Source organism: Ornithodoros turicata, chromosome 9 (genome assembly GCF_037126465.1).
Source record: "Ornithodoros turicata isolate Travis chromosome 9, ASM3712646v1, whole genome shotgun sequence".
Classification (NCBI taxonomy): domain Eukaryota; kingdom Metazoa; phylum Arthropoda; class Arachnida; order Ixodida; family Argasidae; genus Ornithodoros; species Ornithodoros turicata.
The window spans coordinates 39,113,695-39,130,664 of record NC_088209.1 but is presented as its reverse complement, the minus strand read 5'-3'; the positions used below and the strand labels follow the sequence as shown (position 1 = coordinate 39,130,664).

The window sequence follows — 16,970 nt, the reverse complement described above, 5'->3', positions numbered from 1 at the left end:
TCCCTCAAGCTATCCAGCGCGAGGTGATACCTATTCATTATCTCAAAATAAAGTTGTTGCTGATACGAGCGCGTAAAAGAAATGGATCTGCAGGCACATTACGACGCGAGGGTCTGCTACAGGGAACGGCGGTGTATATGCCAATAAACTTGCTGCAACCTGTGCGTTGTTTTGTATTAGTGTGGGCTACCGCTACACTAAGTCGGAACGCATACAGAACACAACCTTATATGGAAACTAACGTTTGGAGTCTTTCTGTTCTGAGCTCGTTTGCCCACTTGGTGTTTGCGAAATAAAGAGTATCTTCTGAGTGCATGTGTGTGTACTTACTGTGAGCAACCTAAGCACTTTCATTCCGTTACTGAAAGTGTTAAGACTTGTAAGACTAACCTCGTGGTGACTTCATGTATCCGTTCTGATAATCGCCAGTGAGGGAAGATAGTGCATGGCCGCACTACATTTTCAGGGCGAGAACAGTGTGTGGGCAGTCGTTCAGCTTGTCCCATCCTACAGGTGGCAATGCGAACTACCTCCTATACTTTACAATACATACCTGCGTGATACGCTGGTGCCACAGTGTTGCCGAGCTAGCCGCGGATGCCTGTAACTTGCTGCAATGCCGTTTACGCTGGGAGTGTGCCGTATGCTGGGCGGTCCTTGCCATAGAAGCAAAAATGTGACTTCATGGCTCGGCATGCTGTTCCGGGAGCTAGCATTGCATATGTGCCACAAAACATCCCATTCTGGGTGTGAATGGAGGAAGCATTAATAATGACTTACTGCCTTACGTTCAGTTTTAGCTCTAAGGATATCTACCAACCGCGACCACCCAGTACCAAGACTGCTCCAATCAATACCAGATCCAAGGCCAACCCATACCATACTAAGTCCTACCACACTCTTTTTGAGTAGCTTTTGAAACATGTCACGCCGGGAAAGGCCATATCATTGAAAAAATCGCGCAGAATTTAACTTTTACTAAAGGTAAAGAATTCCACATATGGCATTTACCGAAGCTCACTGAAGGCTAGTTAAATCTCACTACAATGGTTATTGGAAACCGGCAAGTTTGAAATAAAATCGAAATTTTTCCACATTTTCGTCGACGTATGCAATAGCAAAGCCGCTCCTGAATTCAGAGTATGCCTGACATGGAAGCTGTTTGTTAGTTCTTCCCGCCGTTGTACTAAAGGTTCTATTTAGCCTGTCGGCCATCATGAAGGATAGGTTGCTAGTCACAGGATGGGTTCTGTCGCGCGAAGGCATCGCGAAAGCAACGCCCGGAGAAGCTTCCCATTAGGCACCTTGCGAATAGTGTTGTAATGGGCTGGAATACGGAATGAGGCATCCATTACCTAGTCAAAGGACTAGTGCTCCACGAAACGGTGAAAATGAGGGACATTTTTCATTTGGTTTCTTTACAAAAAAATCCCCATTTCCCATTACAACTGTGTGCATCGGCTGTGGGATTCGTACATTTCCTTCAGTATAAGTCACCATCTTGCGTTTTTGTTGTTTCTTTTTTCTTTTTTTCTGAGATGGCCTTCCCGGCGTGACTTGAATTTGAATGGGGAAAAAAAAGAAAAAAGTGCATGTCTATTTTGCTGTGGTAAATGGCACTGGTATGAGGGGTTATCGTACGTCATCGACTCTAGCGACACGACCCGCATCGAGAAGAGAGTCGTTGGGAGTGTACTGGATCTTGCATGGATATCCCAGGGATCTCCAGGCTGCTTCCTCCAGTCAAATATCCAAAACGCGACATCCTGTAGATGTACCTAGGACATCTGTTATTTACTGGGTAAAACCGAAATGCGAATGTCGTTCTGAGACATCCAGTAGATATCGCATGGTTGTCCAGATATTCAGGACGTTCGCGACCTTATGGGGATGTCCTATGGATATGAATGATTTACTGGAAGTCGACTCTCGAGCATTGCGCCGGTGTTGAATTTTGGAATTTTAGAACGGGAGCCACTGCCACTGGGGATGACGTCACGAGGGGTATGTCCGCCCACCAAGAGTCGAATCCCATTTGACCCTCGATTTGCTAGACTCCAATAACGGAACTCGACCATTTGCTTCGCATAAGTGACAAATTGTGCTTTGTGTTAGCGCGCTTTATTTATTTGGTCTTTATCATTTTTCGCACTTGTAGATATATTTTGGGATCTGCCCTATATCAAGAGGAATTATGTGCATGGTACTCTACTCCAGACACACCAGTGGCGGATCCAGGGAGAAGGGGTCCCCCCAAAACGGCAGTTTGGACATTGGGTTTCTCTCTCTCCCTTCCCCACTATGCGGTTGGACGAAGAACCCCCTTATCCTGAGGGTCTGGATCTGTCACCGAGATATACACAGGAACATGTCTAGACTCTGTCTTGTGGTATCAGATGTGGTATGTGGGTCGACTCGCTTTTGGGAGCGCGCTCCGAGGCTTTTACATCAACGGTTCACACGAGCGAACTGGGTTCGCCAGCTCGGTTCGGTTCGCTCTGTAAGCAATCCCATAGTAAACAGGATCACTGATGCCATTTTTACGGGCGGGTTACGCGGCCATGCAGTCAGACGGCGTGTGAGAAAGAGCATGTAACGACTGCATGACTAATTACCTAAAATTTTGTTAATTAGCTTTTTACGTAGAGGTTTTTTGCGAGTACGCGAGACAGCGGAATTGGAGACCACCATTATTTGAATCCACCCACTTTCTCAAAAATCATGAAACTACACATACTTCGAAATATAAATCGCCAAACTTTTGGTATGCAAACGAGGCCAAACCAGAACAATATACACACTTTTCGTGCGCAGAAACGACATCGTTTCGGCTTATCCGGGGAGCATGCCCTGAGATGTTGCGGTATGCGTGCAATTATTATTATTATTATTGTTGTCTTTTATTTACTTTAATTACGAGAGGAAATTGTAAAAACGCACACTGCTGACTCATTCGGCCCGCAGTAAGGCGGCTGCGACGCATACTCGTGTTTCCCATGTCACGTGGCGCGTGACGTCATGTGCACGAGCCTCATTCCAATCAGCTCGGTCGCTACAGAACACGTGACACTCCGACGCGAACGCCCTTTCCCTCTTTTTGCGCTCGAGAAGTGCGCAGTTCTGGCTTCGCCTCATTTGCATACCACAGTTCGGCAGTTTATCTCTCATAGTACGTGCTCATTTCAGGACTTTTGAGAAAGAGGGTGGATTCAAATCTCAGTCTCCTTCAATTTTGCTGTCTCTCTAAAAAGCTAATGGATTCTAGGTAGTAGGTCTATCCCACAGGTCGTCAGCCTGCCATTTTTTCGCTAAAAATGGCAAAAAAAAAATGAAGCCTACCAGCTATACACCACACTGGCATGCACGTGTGTTGACTGAACACCACGTTAAAATGGGCGTGCACAGACTAAACGTCGCAATGGCATGCATGCATGTATGTCTGTCGACTACACACACAGGTGCCATGGATGCACCGACCATTTATTTTCTGACCAAAGAAAATGATAAACCACCAAACTGAACAGACGAGGCACAGAAACCTCGAGGTGGACCTTAAGATCAGTATGAATACCTTTTCTCTTTCTGATGCTTTTAATAATATATCGTATTGTGGCAGGTATAAACAGTGCATTCTATAACAAAATGTTGTGCCCTCAGAATGGATCGTGTTCTGCAACATATAACACGTTTATGCGGAGATCGCGTGTATTATAAAATGAGCATATTTAAAGAATATAACACATTTTAGAGACAGAGTAGTCATGCGTGGACAAGACGAGTCAATATATCTAGCAATAGCAACATTGGTACTGTACAGAAACAAACATCGGAGGTTCAAACAGAAATATCCCACTCCACAAAAATAACGATGTATTCTTTTCCTTTTAATATATTAACACAGATCTGTGTTACCTCTCTCTCTCGAGAGAGAGAGAGACACAGAGAGAAAGAGAGACCTCACTCATTCATAAGGTCACGCGTTGGTAATTAGTTTAGAATTGAAAGTGAGCCCCTCAAGTAAATAAATGACATGCAGTGGGAGCCAGAATGACAAAAGGTCTTCCTTTTTTCCCTTTTTGAGGTCTCGTGCCAGTTCTATCCTGGCACCGCTGTCATAATACGTCGCCTCACGCGGAACACTTCCGTTCCGCACAGTGAAAATGCATCTTTGTGGTGCATGCTAGAACAGCACTGAATGCAGCTTAGTAGTTCCGTTCCCTGAATGTAGTTTTCCTGCAAAAATATGGCTGCTTAGTATACAGAGGATTTCAGGCTTCACGCTCGCTGGTGTTGCCAGGTGTCCATATTCAGGACGCTGAATACCGTTGAAGCAGCACTGTGTGGCAACCGTCACAAACACGGACTGGCTTTGCGGATGACGGAAGAGGCATGGTGTTGTCTGAGCATGCGTTGCAGAAGATCTCGCCGCAGCTCCTGCAGTGATGCTGCATCAATAGCAGAGTGTCGTGTTTATGGTGAGGTTTTATGCCAGTCGGGACATATCACGCTTCAGTTCACAAACTGTCACCAGGGACATCAGAACATTTTCAAACATGGGGGGGGGGGGGGGGCAGAAATAATCCCGCGTAAGGGGCGGGGGAGGTCGGGCGGGGGGTTGTTAAACATACCTGATATGCCTCCTTGTAAGGAAAATAAAAAAGCGAGCTATGAATAGTAATGATATAGAACAATGACAATAAAAGCTAAGCGGTGATATTTGTACAGATAAATTGCATAGTAGAATAAAGACAAGTAAAAAATACGATTAGTTATGCACAGCTTGGGAGAGACAGGCATCGCCGAAGGGCATGCACGCGACACCCACACCTACAGCACCCGTTCCCCCCGTACCTCTTATGGTGTAGAGCTATGGTTAACACGAATACCACCGTTTCAATGCGTGTCCTAAAAATGTTTGTGATGCCGTACAACACTGACACACTCCACTCCACCATTGCGTTGCAATGTGTCGCTTCAATTACTTTAATCAACTGAATCATTTCACAGCACCAAACGTACATCTTCTCGCATACCTTTGCACGTTGCGCCACCGGTTGCCTATTGAGGTGAGCAAGTTCGTAATTCGCCATCTGCTTGTCGGATTTGTTGATCGTTGTTTCGTTGACGCGCACAGAATTATGCTATGCGTGACGACCGCTTCGATGAGTCGCTGTGCCGTCGACAATTTCGCAAAGTGTACATGATTGCAGAGATTAGTGGGAGTGGGGCAAAACTGGTGGCTTTGCCCACTCCCAGCCAATTCTGTGGGGGGCAGGCCGCCCCCCCCCTGCCCCATGTTCCGACGTCCCTGACTGTTACCATGGAGACTTTTTATAGAGGGAGAAAACACCAAGATTTTCCAAATGATGAAGGACTATTTAGGTAGCACCAGTAAAGAAAAAAACAATTTGAAAGAAAAAAGAATAACCAGGAGCAAGTGGAAACAATTATTATTGTCATCACTGCATGAAGTTTTTAGATATTTTGAGAGTGTTTGGCTGACACATAGTATTACAGGCAGAGCAAGAGGCAGATGATTTTTAGAACTCCTTATGCTACAAAGGCCACAAAAATTTTGGATATGAAAGTCCTAGATATACACACAGGAAGCACATTTGGTAGCGATGTCTACAGTGGTCAGAAACACCCACAACGTGACAATAACAGCTTTGGCTGACACATAGTATTACAGGCAGAGCAAGAGGCAGATGATTTTTAGAACTCCTTATGCTACAAAGGCCACAAAAATTTTGGATATGAAAGTCCTAGATATACACACAGGAAGCACATTTGGTAGCGATGTCTACAGTGGTCAGAAACACCCACAACGTGACAATAACAGCTTTGGCCGTAGCATACCGTAAAAGTGGTTAATTTCGCGGTCTTAATACTTCGCTAATTTGTGTGGAAGCGGACGGAAGCGGAAATCGCGGGATCAGAAAGATCAAGGTTTCATGACACTGCCAGCAGTGTCATAGAACCTCTCTATATGTCGGCTGGCTTAGAGGCTTACCGTAAACTCCTATCCCATGGACTCCAATATCCGACATCGATGCGCACTACAGTGTAGGCTTTCGCCATTTGTAGGCACTTTTGAAATAAATAAATCCCGGCATGCCAGGAAATACGGGTTCCTCCAGCATGCTCATCATTCTCGTTATGTTCTGGCATGCCGAGGATTGTGCGGTAATACGATAACTTGTCTCCATGCGTATTTCTCTTATCAATATTGTGCGACAAGAGCATTAAAGGAGTACCTTTCTCCGTGCAACAGAAAAAGGCTTGTTGCACTGACGACAGGATGCTGCGTCACTGTCACTGGTCCACACGGCTTCCTTCAGGCACAGATTACTCTCCTTTAATTCCGAGATTTGGAGCTTGGATCTGAAAAAAGTGAAGGTGATCGACTATGGTTACCGTGTATTCACACGAGCGACATACTGACGGATTATTCTAGTGGAAGAAAAAGCGAAAACGCTGCCCCACAGAGCAAAAGTTCCGTCCCGTGTTATGTTGAACACTCACACGGTGCAGAATACCGGGAGTGGTGTACTTCGCATTTAGCAGACGACACTTAGCAGACTTAGCGTCGTATCTTCACCTACACTGATAACCGCAGGGAATATCAGCATTCACACGGCGCCATTCATAGCAGACGACACCATCAGCGTCCTTTCCTGTCGACTGCTATGAAATATCTTGTGGCTGTGTCGCAGGATATTCCCCACTATGACGTTTTTTTTGCATTTTCCGCTGTATTCTGGGGAATGTCCTTCGTGTGAATACACGGCATGTCTACGCTTCTGACGCACTTAACGAATGTAAAAGAAGTTTGCATATTTCGGTACGACAAATATACCGGTACAGTATCAGGAATGCTATCACAGCACACACGAACAACAGAACTGCAGATCTTACATGTAGGACTTCACACTTTGATAAGGTAATTTACTAACTCGCTCAGCTGTGATCCAACCTCTTCGAGGGTGAGTTCATATTCGGTACACTTCCGCTCCATCTCGCTGAACTCGACTTTCAGCTTTTCATGATCCTGTGGAACGTAAGGTGAACTCAATGCCACGACACAACCTAGTGAAGCTTTCGGCCAATTTGCATTCTTACATCAGTCGCACATCCACTAAAAGTTACTAAGAACAGAAAGATAGATTTCATTACTTCCATTATCTAATTTGACTTGTTTTTGAGTACAATGTTCATAGTATATTGTACAATGAGTACAATATACTAGAATGCCCTCATATCTTACCTGAACTATTTGTTGAAAAGCTTCTAGGTCGTGCCGAAGCTTCGCAATTTCATCTTGCTGCTCTGACACAGAGGCTTGCAATGAGACTCTCCATTCATGTTCAATTTTCATGTCAGACTCTAATATGGACCTGTGAACCAAGCAAATCGGAATCGGTCTAACAAAATTCTGGGAAAGGCTCAACAGCTGCTAAATTTCTCAAGTAGCTGCCTGTACAATGCCCCCCCCCACCCCTACAAAAAAGCAAAAAATAGAAATTATTGAAACATACATTAACATCGAGAATACTGCTTTACCTCTTTTGATCTCTCTCGACCAGCTGTTGTCCCAGGCTTCGTGTTGTTTCTTCAAATGCCTGTTTCTGTTTCTCAACTGTCTGTGCTCTGCAATCATAAAATCAAGCTCTGAATCCTTACCGAAACAGTTTCCCATTTTGTATATTCATGACTGCACTCATGGTGATAAGGACAGCAACTGTTTACGGTACCTACTCCTGCAGTATTTCAAAAACAGATATGTATAAATGGCTGCGGTAATGTGGCAGGTGAGCTGTATTGCTGCTTAGTACAGTACAAAGCTGATAAAAGTTACATCCACAATATTTCCAACTAACTAGAATTTCGTCAAAACTATGTACCCAGAGGCAATGAAACTGGAATTTCGTCAAAAATATGTACCCAGAGGCAATGAAGTGAGTCCGAAAAGTCAGTCACTATTACAGTACTAACGAACTTCATATGTACAGCACTGTTCCCCAAATCGTGGGTTGCAACCCCCACCCCCCAGGGGGAGGGGGTCAGTCACGAAACAGCTCTGGAACTTGCAAAACAGGGACAACAAACGATGTCCAGCTCACAAAAAAAGTGTCTGCGTCACAAAAAAGCTTATGGTAGCGAAGCCCCAAAGTCTACAAACAAGCTCACTTTAGTAGAATAGGAACAGTCATTCCTGCGCTGCCATGCATTTTTTTCCCCCCTGTTAGCAAAGGTTTCTAGCCTGGCGGATTCACTCAGACTGTATTAACTGTCAAATTAAATTTCGTCAATTGTGTGCGTTGCTGTTCATGCAATGAAATCAAAATGCTTGTGGTAGCACCACACAGGGCTCAGGGTTGTCACTGCACGACATCTCATATTCTTGACCACCACTGTCCTTAGTTTTCTATGCTACTTCTTGAGGAGAGTAGCGATAGGAAAGCACTGGATTGCTCTGGCCCACATGGATTCTTTAGCATTCTTGATCTCATGAAACATTAAATTTATGACTAATTAACTAACTTCACTAATTAACTAACCATGTAGAGCTTCTTTTGATTCTTCAAGAATGATAATCCTATTCACTGGGAAAGAACAACATCGACAGCAGTCTCTTCAGCATAGTCTAACCAATATCCAACAAAATCCAGAAATATTCAAAAGGATCCATTAAAATTCCCTCAGTAGTTGATAAAAGGAAAACCTGCAAAACTCACCATAACCTAAGTGATAATCCAACTAAATAAATAGTTAACGAGGGTCCAAAGGGCACCACCAAAACTGCTATAGCATTGCAGTCGATGACAGGACCAACGTACCACCAGAAGGGCCATAGAAGCGACATCCCTCCCGCCACCAGTAGGGCATGCAACCAATTATATCATGCAGACATCACCATCTGGTCAACATACTAAAGCTCCATCTCCAGAGACAAGGATACTCATTCCCGCTCACCAAATTTCTCTTACCTCCTTTTCATTCACTCTCACATGATGCATCATGATGCTACAAATGAGCAGTAGTTTTAAATTATTTATTTAATTATTCCAAAGATGATTCACTATTATAATTTCTAGTCTGCAGTACTCTATTGTGCTTACCATAATTTGTAAATAATTTTTAAGAAATAATTTGTAATAAAATGTTTACGGAGCATGTTGACAAAAGTAGAATGCAGTGATAGTATGTTGAGAGTAAAGCCCCAGGTTGGAAGACTAATATTGCAGACACTGCCCTTCTTAACAGTAATAAGTAGACTAGTCGTAATGCATGCAGGTGTAATTATCAAATCAAATCATCATATCAAACATAATGTAATGCATAGTGCGATGCATCAAGGGTGCAAAAAAAAAACAGGGTACGATGAAGCAAGAAACAAACAGAGGAAAGATGCCCACAGGGGTGATAACACATATACAGTCGAACCTCGTTAATCTGACACCCTCACTTCACGACAATTTTGCTTCCATTTTTGGAACCACTCCCCTCACCATGGAAACGGTCCTCATTAATACGACAATCTGTCTCAACAACAGTGTCTCCTGTTTTGTAGTAAATCATAACGCAGCATTGTGTTACCCACAGGGTTTTCCCTGTATCTTTCGTGCATATCACACGTTGTTCGTTAACACTATATGACAATCCACTCCAATATCTGTGGGTGCGGTCGCGGTCATATTAACGTGGCTCGACTCTAACTTTATAAACACGTGATAAAAGCTTCGTACCATATCGTTTTATTTTCATTCACATACAAAGAAGGCTGCATATATTTTCAGCCAAGTATTACGCTGGTCATTGCACATCCGGACCCCTATACACAGGCTCTAACTGCCGGGTTGCCTGCAGCTGTACCAACACATTCACCAACGCTGTGCGCACTACACTAGTTTTTCGTCGGCACACATACACAGTGCATGGAGCATAAAAATATGTGCAAGTATTGGCACAGAAAAATACCACTATGCATTCTCTTCAAGAAGCTGCGTTACTTCTTTTTCGTAGGTGGGGGGCTTGGTAAGGAATTTCTCATGAGGTCAAAAACAAATGCCACAAGAGATACCACAACGCCTCTAAAGTAGTGCGGCTTGTCAACTGGAAAACTAACTCTGCAACACTAAATAATCTTTACGAGATTCATGGCACATAAAGAAGTTGCTGATTATGTTGTACACATCCGCTTGAGAGTGAGCAAAAAATAAATAAATCTGTTCACAGGCTTGATGGCCCTGCCTGCCCTCAAATACTCACTACATTTGATTATTAGCACATCACATATATAAGAGATCTGTGATGTGATCAGGCAAGTTGGAAGCAAAGAACTTCATCAGGTCGTACAATGTCGTAACAATTCCAAATTAATTTAACGAACCTGAGATCAACAATATATAACGGACATAAATATGTGTAAATATGATATAACTACTGCACTTTGTACGTAAGTAAACAAGAGAAGTAAGAAGCACTGGTTTGTATTTACGTATACAACGCAGCAAATGCAATTTTTGAACACGTGTAACCGCGCAATTTGTGATCAACGCGTAATTAACGATAATAAATACTGTACAAAAATGATACGTGGGAATGAAAAGCACACGAAACTTAACAATGATACTGCCGGGCAAGTATAAGTACTGATTTGTCCAAAACATGAATGCTCCACGTATGAAACAGCATTTTTACCCTCTATGAACTCAGACGTGCAAGAATACATTTGCGTTATTCGTAGCTGTGGAAAATACTGAAAGCTCAGAGCTTTCAGCGCAATCCTTACTTCGACTCCGCATCCTTCAGATTGCTGGAGAGTTGTGCCATTTTCTGCTCCATTTTCGCTATTTGGTCCACTTTTGCCTTCAACGTTGACTCACACCCCTTTAAAAGAAGAAAAGAAGAGAGAAAAAAAAAAACATTTAAAGGGAATGTTGATAGGTTTCTTCTATGTGTAAGTACATTGACACTTCTAATGCCAGGAAGGGTAGCCAGAGCGAAAAGTGCAACAATAAAGAGAAGCGTGGCATAGATGACTGTCACAAAATGGTAGCGGTTTAGATAGTTATGTAGGTTGACAAAACACAGCCATAGATAAAGCATAGCCATCCAATGTAATATTAACAAGCCCAAGCCCAGCACGGCTTTTAGAGCACAGAGCTTTGATAGCGTCGGAGAAAGCAAGTTCCATTTTAAAGAAAGACACTACAAGGCTGCAAAAACGTCACATGTGTGACATCTTTCTTTTTTTGCCAGAAATGTTTTCTTTTTTGTTGCAAATAAAGATAGTGCTTCCGGCTACACAGCAGTAGTGAAAAGCAGCATGAGACCTGCAGCTTGTTGTACATCTGAATGTTGATGGCCTTAATGTCCTCTAATTGCCTTCTAAGCGACACAATCGTGTCCTGCTTCTCGTGGATGTCCTTCTCGAGGAGTTTCAGTGCCATCTCGGCCTCCTGCGGGTTCAAGGACGACGTTATTAACTGGAATCAAATTGTAATGCCCGAGGCAAAAAGACAAAAGGCAAAGCCAACCTGTCTCCTATCCACCTCTTCGGATAGTTGCCTACGGACCTCCGTATAGAGTGAATCGAGCCCCGCCTGGTTAGCTTGAAGTGTTTCCCTTTCAAGGTTCATGTCTGCTCTGGCATTCTAGCAGGGAAGCAACAAAAGCGAGTCGGCATCTCCCAATAAAGGCTCTGTATGGTAGTTGATTGCACAGAAAACGTAAGTAGAATTTTGTAGTTTTTAACTCAGGCTGCTCAGGTCAATCCAACTGCTTGTTGTGGTCGTGGAAATTACCAGCAGTTTCCTTTGATGCTCCTCAACAACGGAATCCTGATGCTGCCGGAGGACTGCATTTTCTTCTTCGAGGGACAAAAGCTGATTTTTAGCGATGGCCATGTCTTCTTTCATGAGTGCATTGGTTGTCTGGAGCTGCTCGACTTTTTGTTGTAAGTTTGTCACGGTAGCGCTGGAAGAAAAACGGTGGACAACATTTCGTAAAACTCACTGACGACGTGAAAGGATCGCTCAAGCTACAAACGGAGGGACGGAAATGTACAACGATGGGAAAACGAGGTCTTTGATGAGTACTTTGTGTTGCTCTCAAGCACAAAAACTACAGGCACTACCATCAAAGTGAAAAGACATCAGGTACTTTACGCCATGAACAAAATTTCCTTACTTCAGATGCCGGTTGAGTTCCTCAATGTAATTCTTCTGATCTAATACAGCAGTCATGCTTGCCTGTTCCACCCTAGACATTGGGAACACACACAATGTTCTAGTCAACAGGACAACCAACCACGATGAACAAAGGTTACATCTGTCACGTTCAGTTCAGCTTACCCTTCCCCCGAACATTCGACGTAAGAGTTATCCCTAAGGTAGAGTCCAAAATCGATCACACCTTGCTGAAAAGTGAGAGCACGTGTGGTCATATAACAGGAACAGAGTATCACAATTACTTGATGCACATATTTTCATTTGCGATTAAGCATCACGTTTTAAACAGTAGTTTTCAAAAGATGTTGTCTCTCAAAATGGGAGTAAATTTCATTAAAAATACAGGGTGTTTATTTTTAGCCTTTTCAGAATTTGTATTTAAAAAAAGCCCTCAGGGCAGCATAGTTCAGTTCCTCGGCCAGGCGGACGTACTCTGGAAGAAAGTGTGCAACTGCAAGATGACTAATTACCTAAAATTTTTAATTAGGGGATTTTGGACAAAAGCGAGATGGCAGATTGGGGGACTATCCCAGTTGCAAGTCATTTCACGTTTAACAAATCCTGAAATCCATAACAAAATCTATATCAAAATTCGTGGATGGATATTTTAACGCAGGTGCGTTTTTCAGGATTTTTTTAAACGGTGCATTCAACGAGGATGGTCTCCCAATGTGCGATCTCGCTTTTGCCCTAAATTCCCTAATTAAAAAGTTTATTAATGCATTTCAGGTAATTAGTCATCCCGTAGTTACATACTCTCTTGCAGACGGTGTCCGCCTGGCCGTAGAACTCAACTGCAAAACCAACATCTACGCTGCTCTCATAGCTATTTAATAAAAATTCTGTAAAGGTTGAAAATAAACACCCTGTATTAGGCATGTGCGTGTATTCAAATTTTTCAAAAACTGAAGTGAATAATTCTATATTCAATTCGATTTCCGAATGAAATACAGAATTCTCGGAATTCTATATTCTAATTTCAAATAGCATCTATGTCTGTTCCAAACCGAATACATTCAAATATATCCAAATCAGAGGCTGCAAACGTGAGGCCAAAAATGGCGCAAAAGAGAACATAAAATAAAATGAGCGCCCGATACTTCATATAATGATCTGGAACACATTGCATATATAGATGCTGTACACATGCTTATATCCATACATGTGCTGCATAATTATCCGCACATGCCTAAAAAAATATGCTTATCCAGTTCGAAACAAATTTATGCGTTATCATGTCATTAATGTCAACAACCTGAGAATCCAAGTCTTCCTCCTTGACGCACAGATTACAATCAATGACGTTGAGTCCGACCAAGAGGCCTCCAATCACGACAGCTTCCTCTGACAAAACGAGGGCATCCTCCTCATAAAAGTCCCTGGAAACTTAAAGGGGTGAGACCGTGCAACATGGCCCAAACACTGACGCCCCAAACAGCTAGGACAACCCTTACCCTAAAAGCTCGTCTTTCTTATCAATCACGAGGCGAAAGTAATCGGCCAGCTTTTTCTGCATCAGTGCTAGCCGCAACCAAGCACGGGCCCTCCCCAGTTGGCTCCTTGAAAGACGGGGGAGAATCACAGCATGAAGAACAAAGCGAAACAGCACGCAAAAGTACCAGACACTTGAGCCAGTTAGTGACAAGCTTACACAAGTTAGTACAAGCCCGTTAGTACAAGCCAGTTAGTCTTTACAATTATGCTTACTATCGAATCGTTCAGTAACTTGTGATGCACGCTAACTTGAATGCCTATCAATCCAACATATGGAGCTTATCCATCCAACATACGTACTTTACAGTGGGCAGGTCTCGAACGCTAGCCGTAATGTCGGCTGCCTCCGGAACATACTTCTCAACTGCTTCAAGGACATTCCACAATTCCTTCTTTGGTCCTAGAAGTCCTTTTTTTGCTGCATTAATCGGAAGAGAGTTGAATGTGGCAAATTTAATTTGCGCGACGACAAGGGCAAGATTGAATTAACTCACGTTTCAGGCCATGCCTCAGGACGTGTTCCAAGAGTATAAAGAAATGCTGTAGTGGGGGATGGTCGGAGTCCAGCATGCGACCATACTTCAGAGAAGATTCTATGAGTTCTTTGACGACCAATTTTGTCAGGTTAACCAGGTTGGAACGCTCGATGGCCACCGGATCCCGATCTAAGGCCAGAGCAAAGGCTATCAATGCTCCATTATACATGCATGAATGCGCATGAATCCAGACACAATTTTGGTATGGAGTTGAGTGTTGAACTACGAATATTTGATGATCACTAACTCGAGCAACTAGAACTGCAATGCTTAATGATATAAGTCAACACTGCGCCAAATTATACGAATGTTTATAGCTAGCTAGCTAACCACTCGGGCTAGCTACACAGTGGTGCAGCTAGTTTGAGTGATACCCCCACACCGGGTATTTTTTTAAAGCTTTTGGCACCGCATTTGTGTTTCGACTGGGAGCGGAATTTAGAACACTAATTATTTAATTCGCAAGTATAGCCCAAAACATTATCGCGTCCTGGTATAGGAAAACAAATGCAACAAACAGTGGTTTTAAAAAGTGATTCATGCACAATTAAAGGAAGAGCATTGAGCTACATCACAAATACCCATGGTCACAACATGAGCATGAAAGCGACAAGACAGAAGGCAACGTTTATTTATGCTTCAAATGGGTGGTGAAATATGAGTGTCAGACACAGACCATCAAAGTTGCTGGGAAGAATAGCGAGAGACTGAGCATTTTCATTCTGCGTAGACTTCTGTGCTTCAAACTGAACATCAGCAAGTTCCTTCAGGCACAGCCACTCTCCGTCGACAGACACTCGGAAGTTGCACAGGTAAATGGTATCCTTTGCCATTGGCCGTCTGACAAGTCGTCAAGTCACTGACAACCTTACGTTCCTAATCTAGAAGCCTTAATGTCTGCAGCATTTGTTCCGCTCGGGAAAAATTATTTCGATAGCCACGCTACGGCATAAGTGAGTCAAAAATGATGAATTCTGCGTTATGGATGTCTCAGTTTCATGGCAAATATGAACTGCTTTCTGTCTTCCAAAACTCCATTAATTATTCGAAACTCCATTAATTATTCGAGAACGATCAGACATCCCCAACAATGCTGAATATCCTCTGGATGTACGAATAACGTCCTAAGCAATTCGTACGTCCGGTGGATGTCCTATGGATATCCATGGGACGCACGAATCTACTAGGACGTTATTCGGACGTCCGGAGGATGTTCTCTGTTGTTGGGGATGCTAAATGAATCACTGGCACTTACGCAGACTAATCCCACATAACACCCTAGCACTGCAAATGTGTGTAATGTAGCTTGCATTTTAAGGTGCCAGTACTTCGCAGAATAACGCGCTAGAATGGACTTGTCGAAAAACGGGTGTGTATACCGCGCACAACACGCATGATCCGTATCGTCAGTCATACTCATAAAACACGAAGGCATCCCGCAATAACAACAAGGAAAGGATACTGAAGCAAAGCGTCGGCCTCTGGCAATCCGGCGTTATTTCCCGGACGAAATTTCGCGTTGTCTTCGGACGCGGGCATAAAAGCTGCGTTGCACGACTCAATCTAACATGGCGATCTTCTTCAGAACTGACAATCGATAAACCGGGCGGCGAAATTTGTACACGAACTCTCGGATCCCGACTGCGCCGCGGCGAGAACTCGAAACACGGTGGCTACTTAAACATCACCGTTGTTCCTCGTGCCTGATTAATCAGGCTTTCATAGAAAAAGCAAAGAAGGGAAAGAAGAAAATCGGTATTTCCTTCAAGAGTAGCAAGCAGACGACAGAAAGCTGCCTGCAGCTCCGACGTGTGTCGGTGCCGTCCGAAGTGATTCAGTTTTCGAGTTACAAAAAATGACTACAGAGTCAATTTTTACAGTTTAACTGGCAATTAATGAATTGACCAATAATTTGAGACAGCATCACATTAGCATTTGCTTGGCCCGTGCACCGTCGACGGAACTGCGCCATCTGAAGCAGACGACGAATGGGGCGTGTTCGTGTTACGCCACGAGCACCAAATGACGAGCACGATGACCCTATTTGTATCTCTGCATTGAGACTGTCGAAATACACACATGTTTTCAACAAGAATATATCAGCAACAGCAAACAATCTCATCCAGCATGCGCCGTCGCAGTATAGTTCAACGTCGATACGTTTAATTATTCATCTATCTGTTATGTAATTGCTCCTGTTGACTACGACAAAACTAGGGAATTGAACACTCACTGAATCACACAAAGAGATTATTCTTGTCAGGTTTTCACACAAAGTCTGCACTGACTTAACCGCTGTCACACAACTATTTCTAACAAACATATGACAGATATTGGACTGTCCAGCTGCGTAGCTTATATAGTGACTGTAGTCCAGACTACCAACATGCCCTATGCATATATCTACCCAGACTCAGAGAAATGTTATCAAACAACTACTAACTGACGTTGGCTAAGCACGAGGACAGCGTGACTCAAACTCAGCGTGTATTTGTTGTTTTACATAGCTTCTAAGAGTAAATAGTATAGTCTTCTTAATTCAGCACGAGAATGGTATCATCGTACAGCTCGTTCTCCGCATGTAAAGGATGGCTATGGTAGGCTAAAATCTCCACTGCTGGACGGTCATGTTCGCTGTATTCATGCAAAATCCGATAACATGCAGTTTGTTGATAAACGGCATCAGGCTCCCGTGGACAGGAGC

At 43.4% G+C, this 16,970-nt stretch overlaps 1 protein-coding gene across 1 annotated transcript; it reads right to left on the bottom strand.

The window, feature by feature from the left end:
- Positions 1-4,213: 4,213 nt before the first annotated feature.
- Positions 4,214-16,291, bottom strand: LOC135368877 (RUN and FYVE domain-containing protein 2-like). The gene is made up of 17 exons (XM_064602424.1): positions 15,729-16,291; positions 14,943-15,106; positions 14,225-14,395; positions 14,031-14,148; positions 13,691-13,795; positions 13,492-13,615; positions 12,360-12,424; positions 12,196-12,267; positions 11,811-11,982; positions 11,544-11,660; positions 11,340-11,465; positions 10,796-10,893; positions 7,564-7,650; positions 7,268-7,397; positions 6,957-7,051; positions 6,258-6,384; positions 4,214-4,445 (listed from the first exon to the last, which is right to left on the bottom strand). The coding sequence occupies exons 1-17, from the start codon at positions 15,803-15,805 to the stop codon at positions 4,308-4,310; spliced, it is 1,986 nt and encodes a 661-aa protein (XP_064458494.1). The 5' UTR covers positions 15,806-16,291; the 3' UTR covers positions 4,214-4,307.
- Between the last annotated feature and the right edge of the window lie 679 nt (positions 16,292-16,970).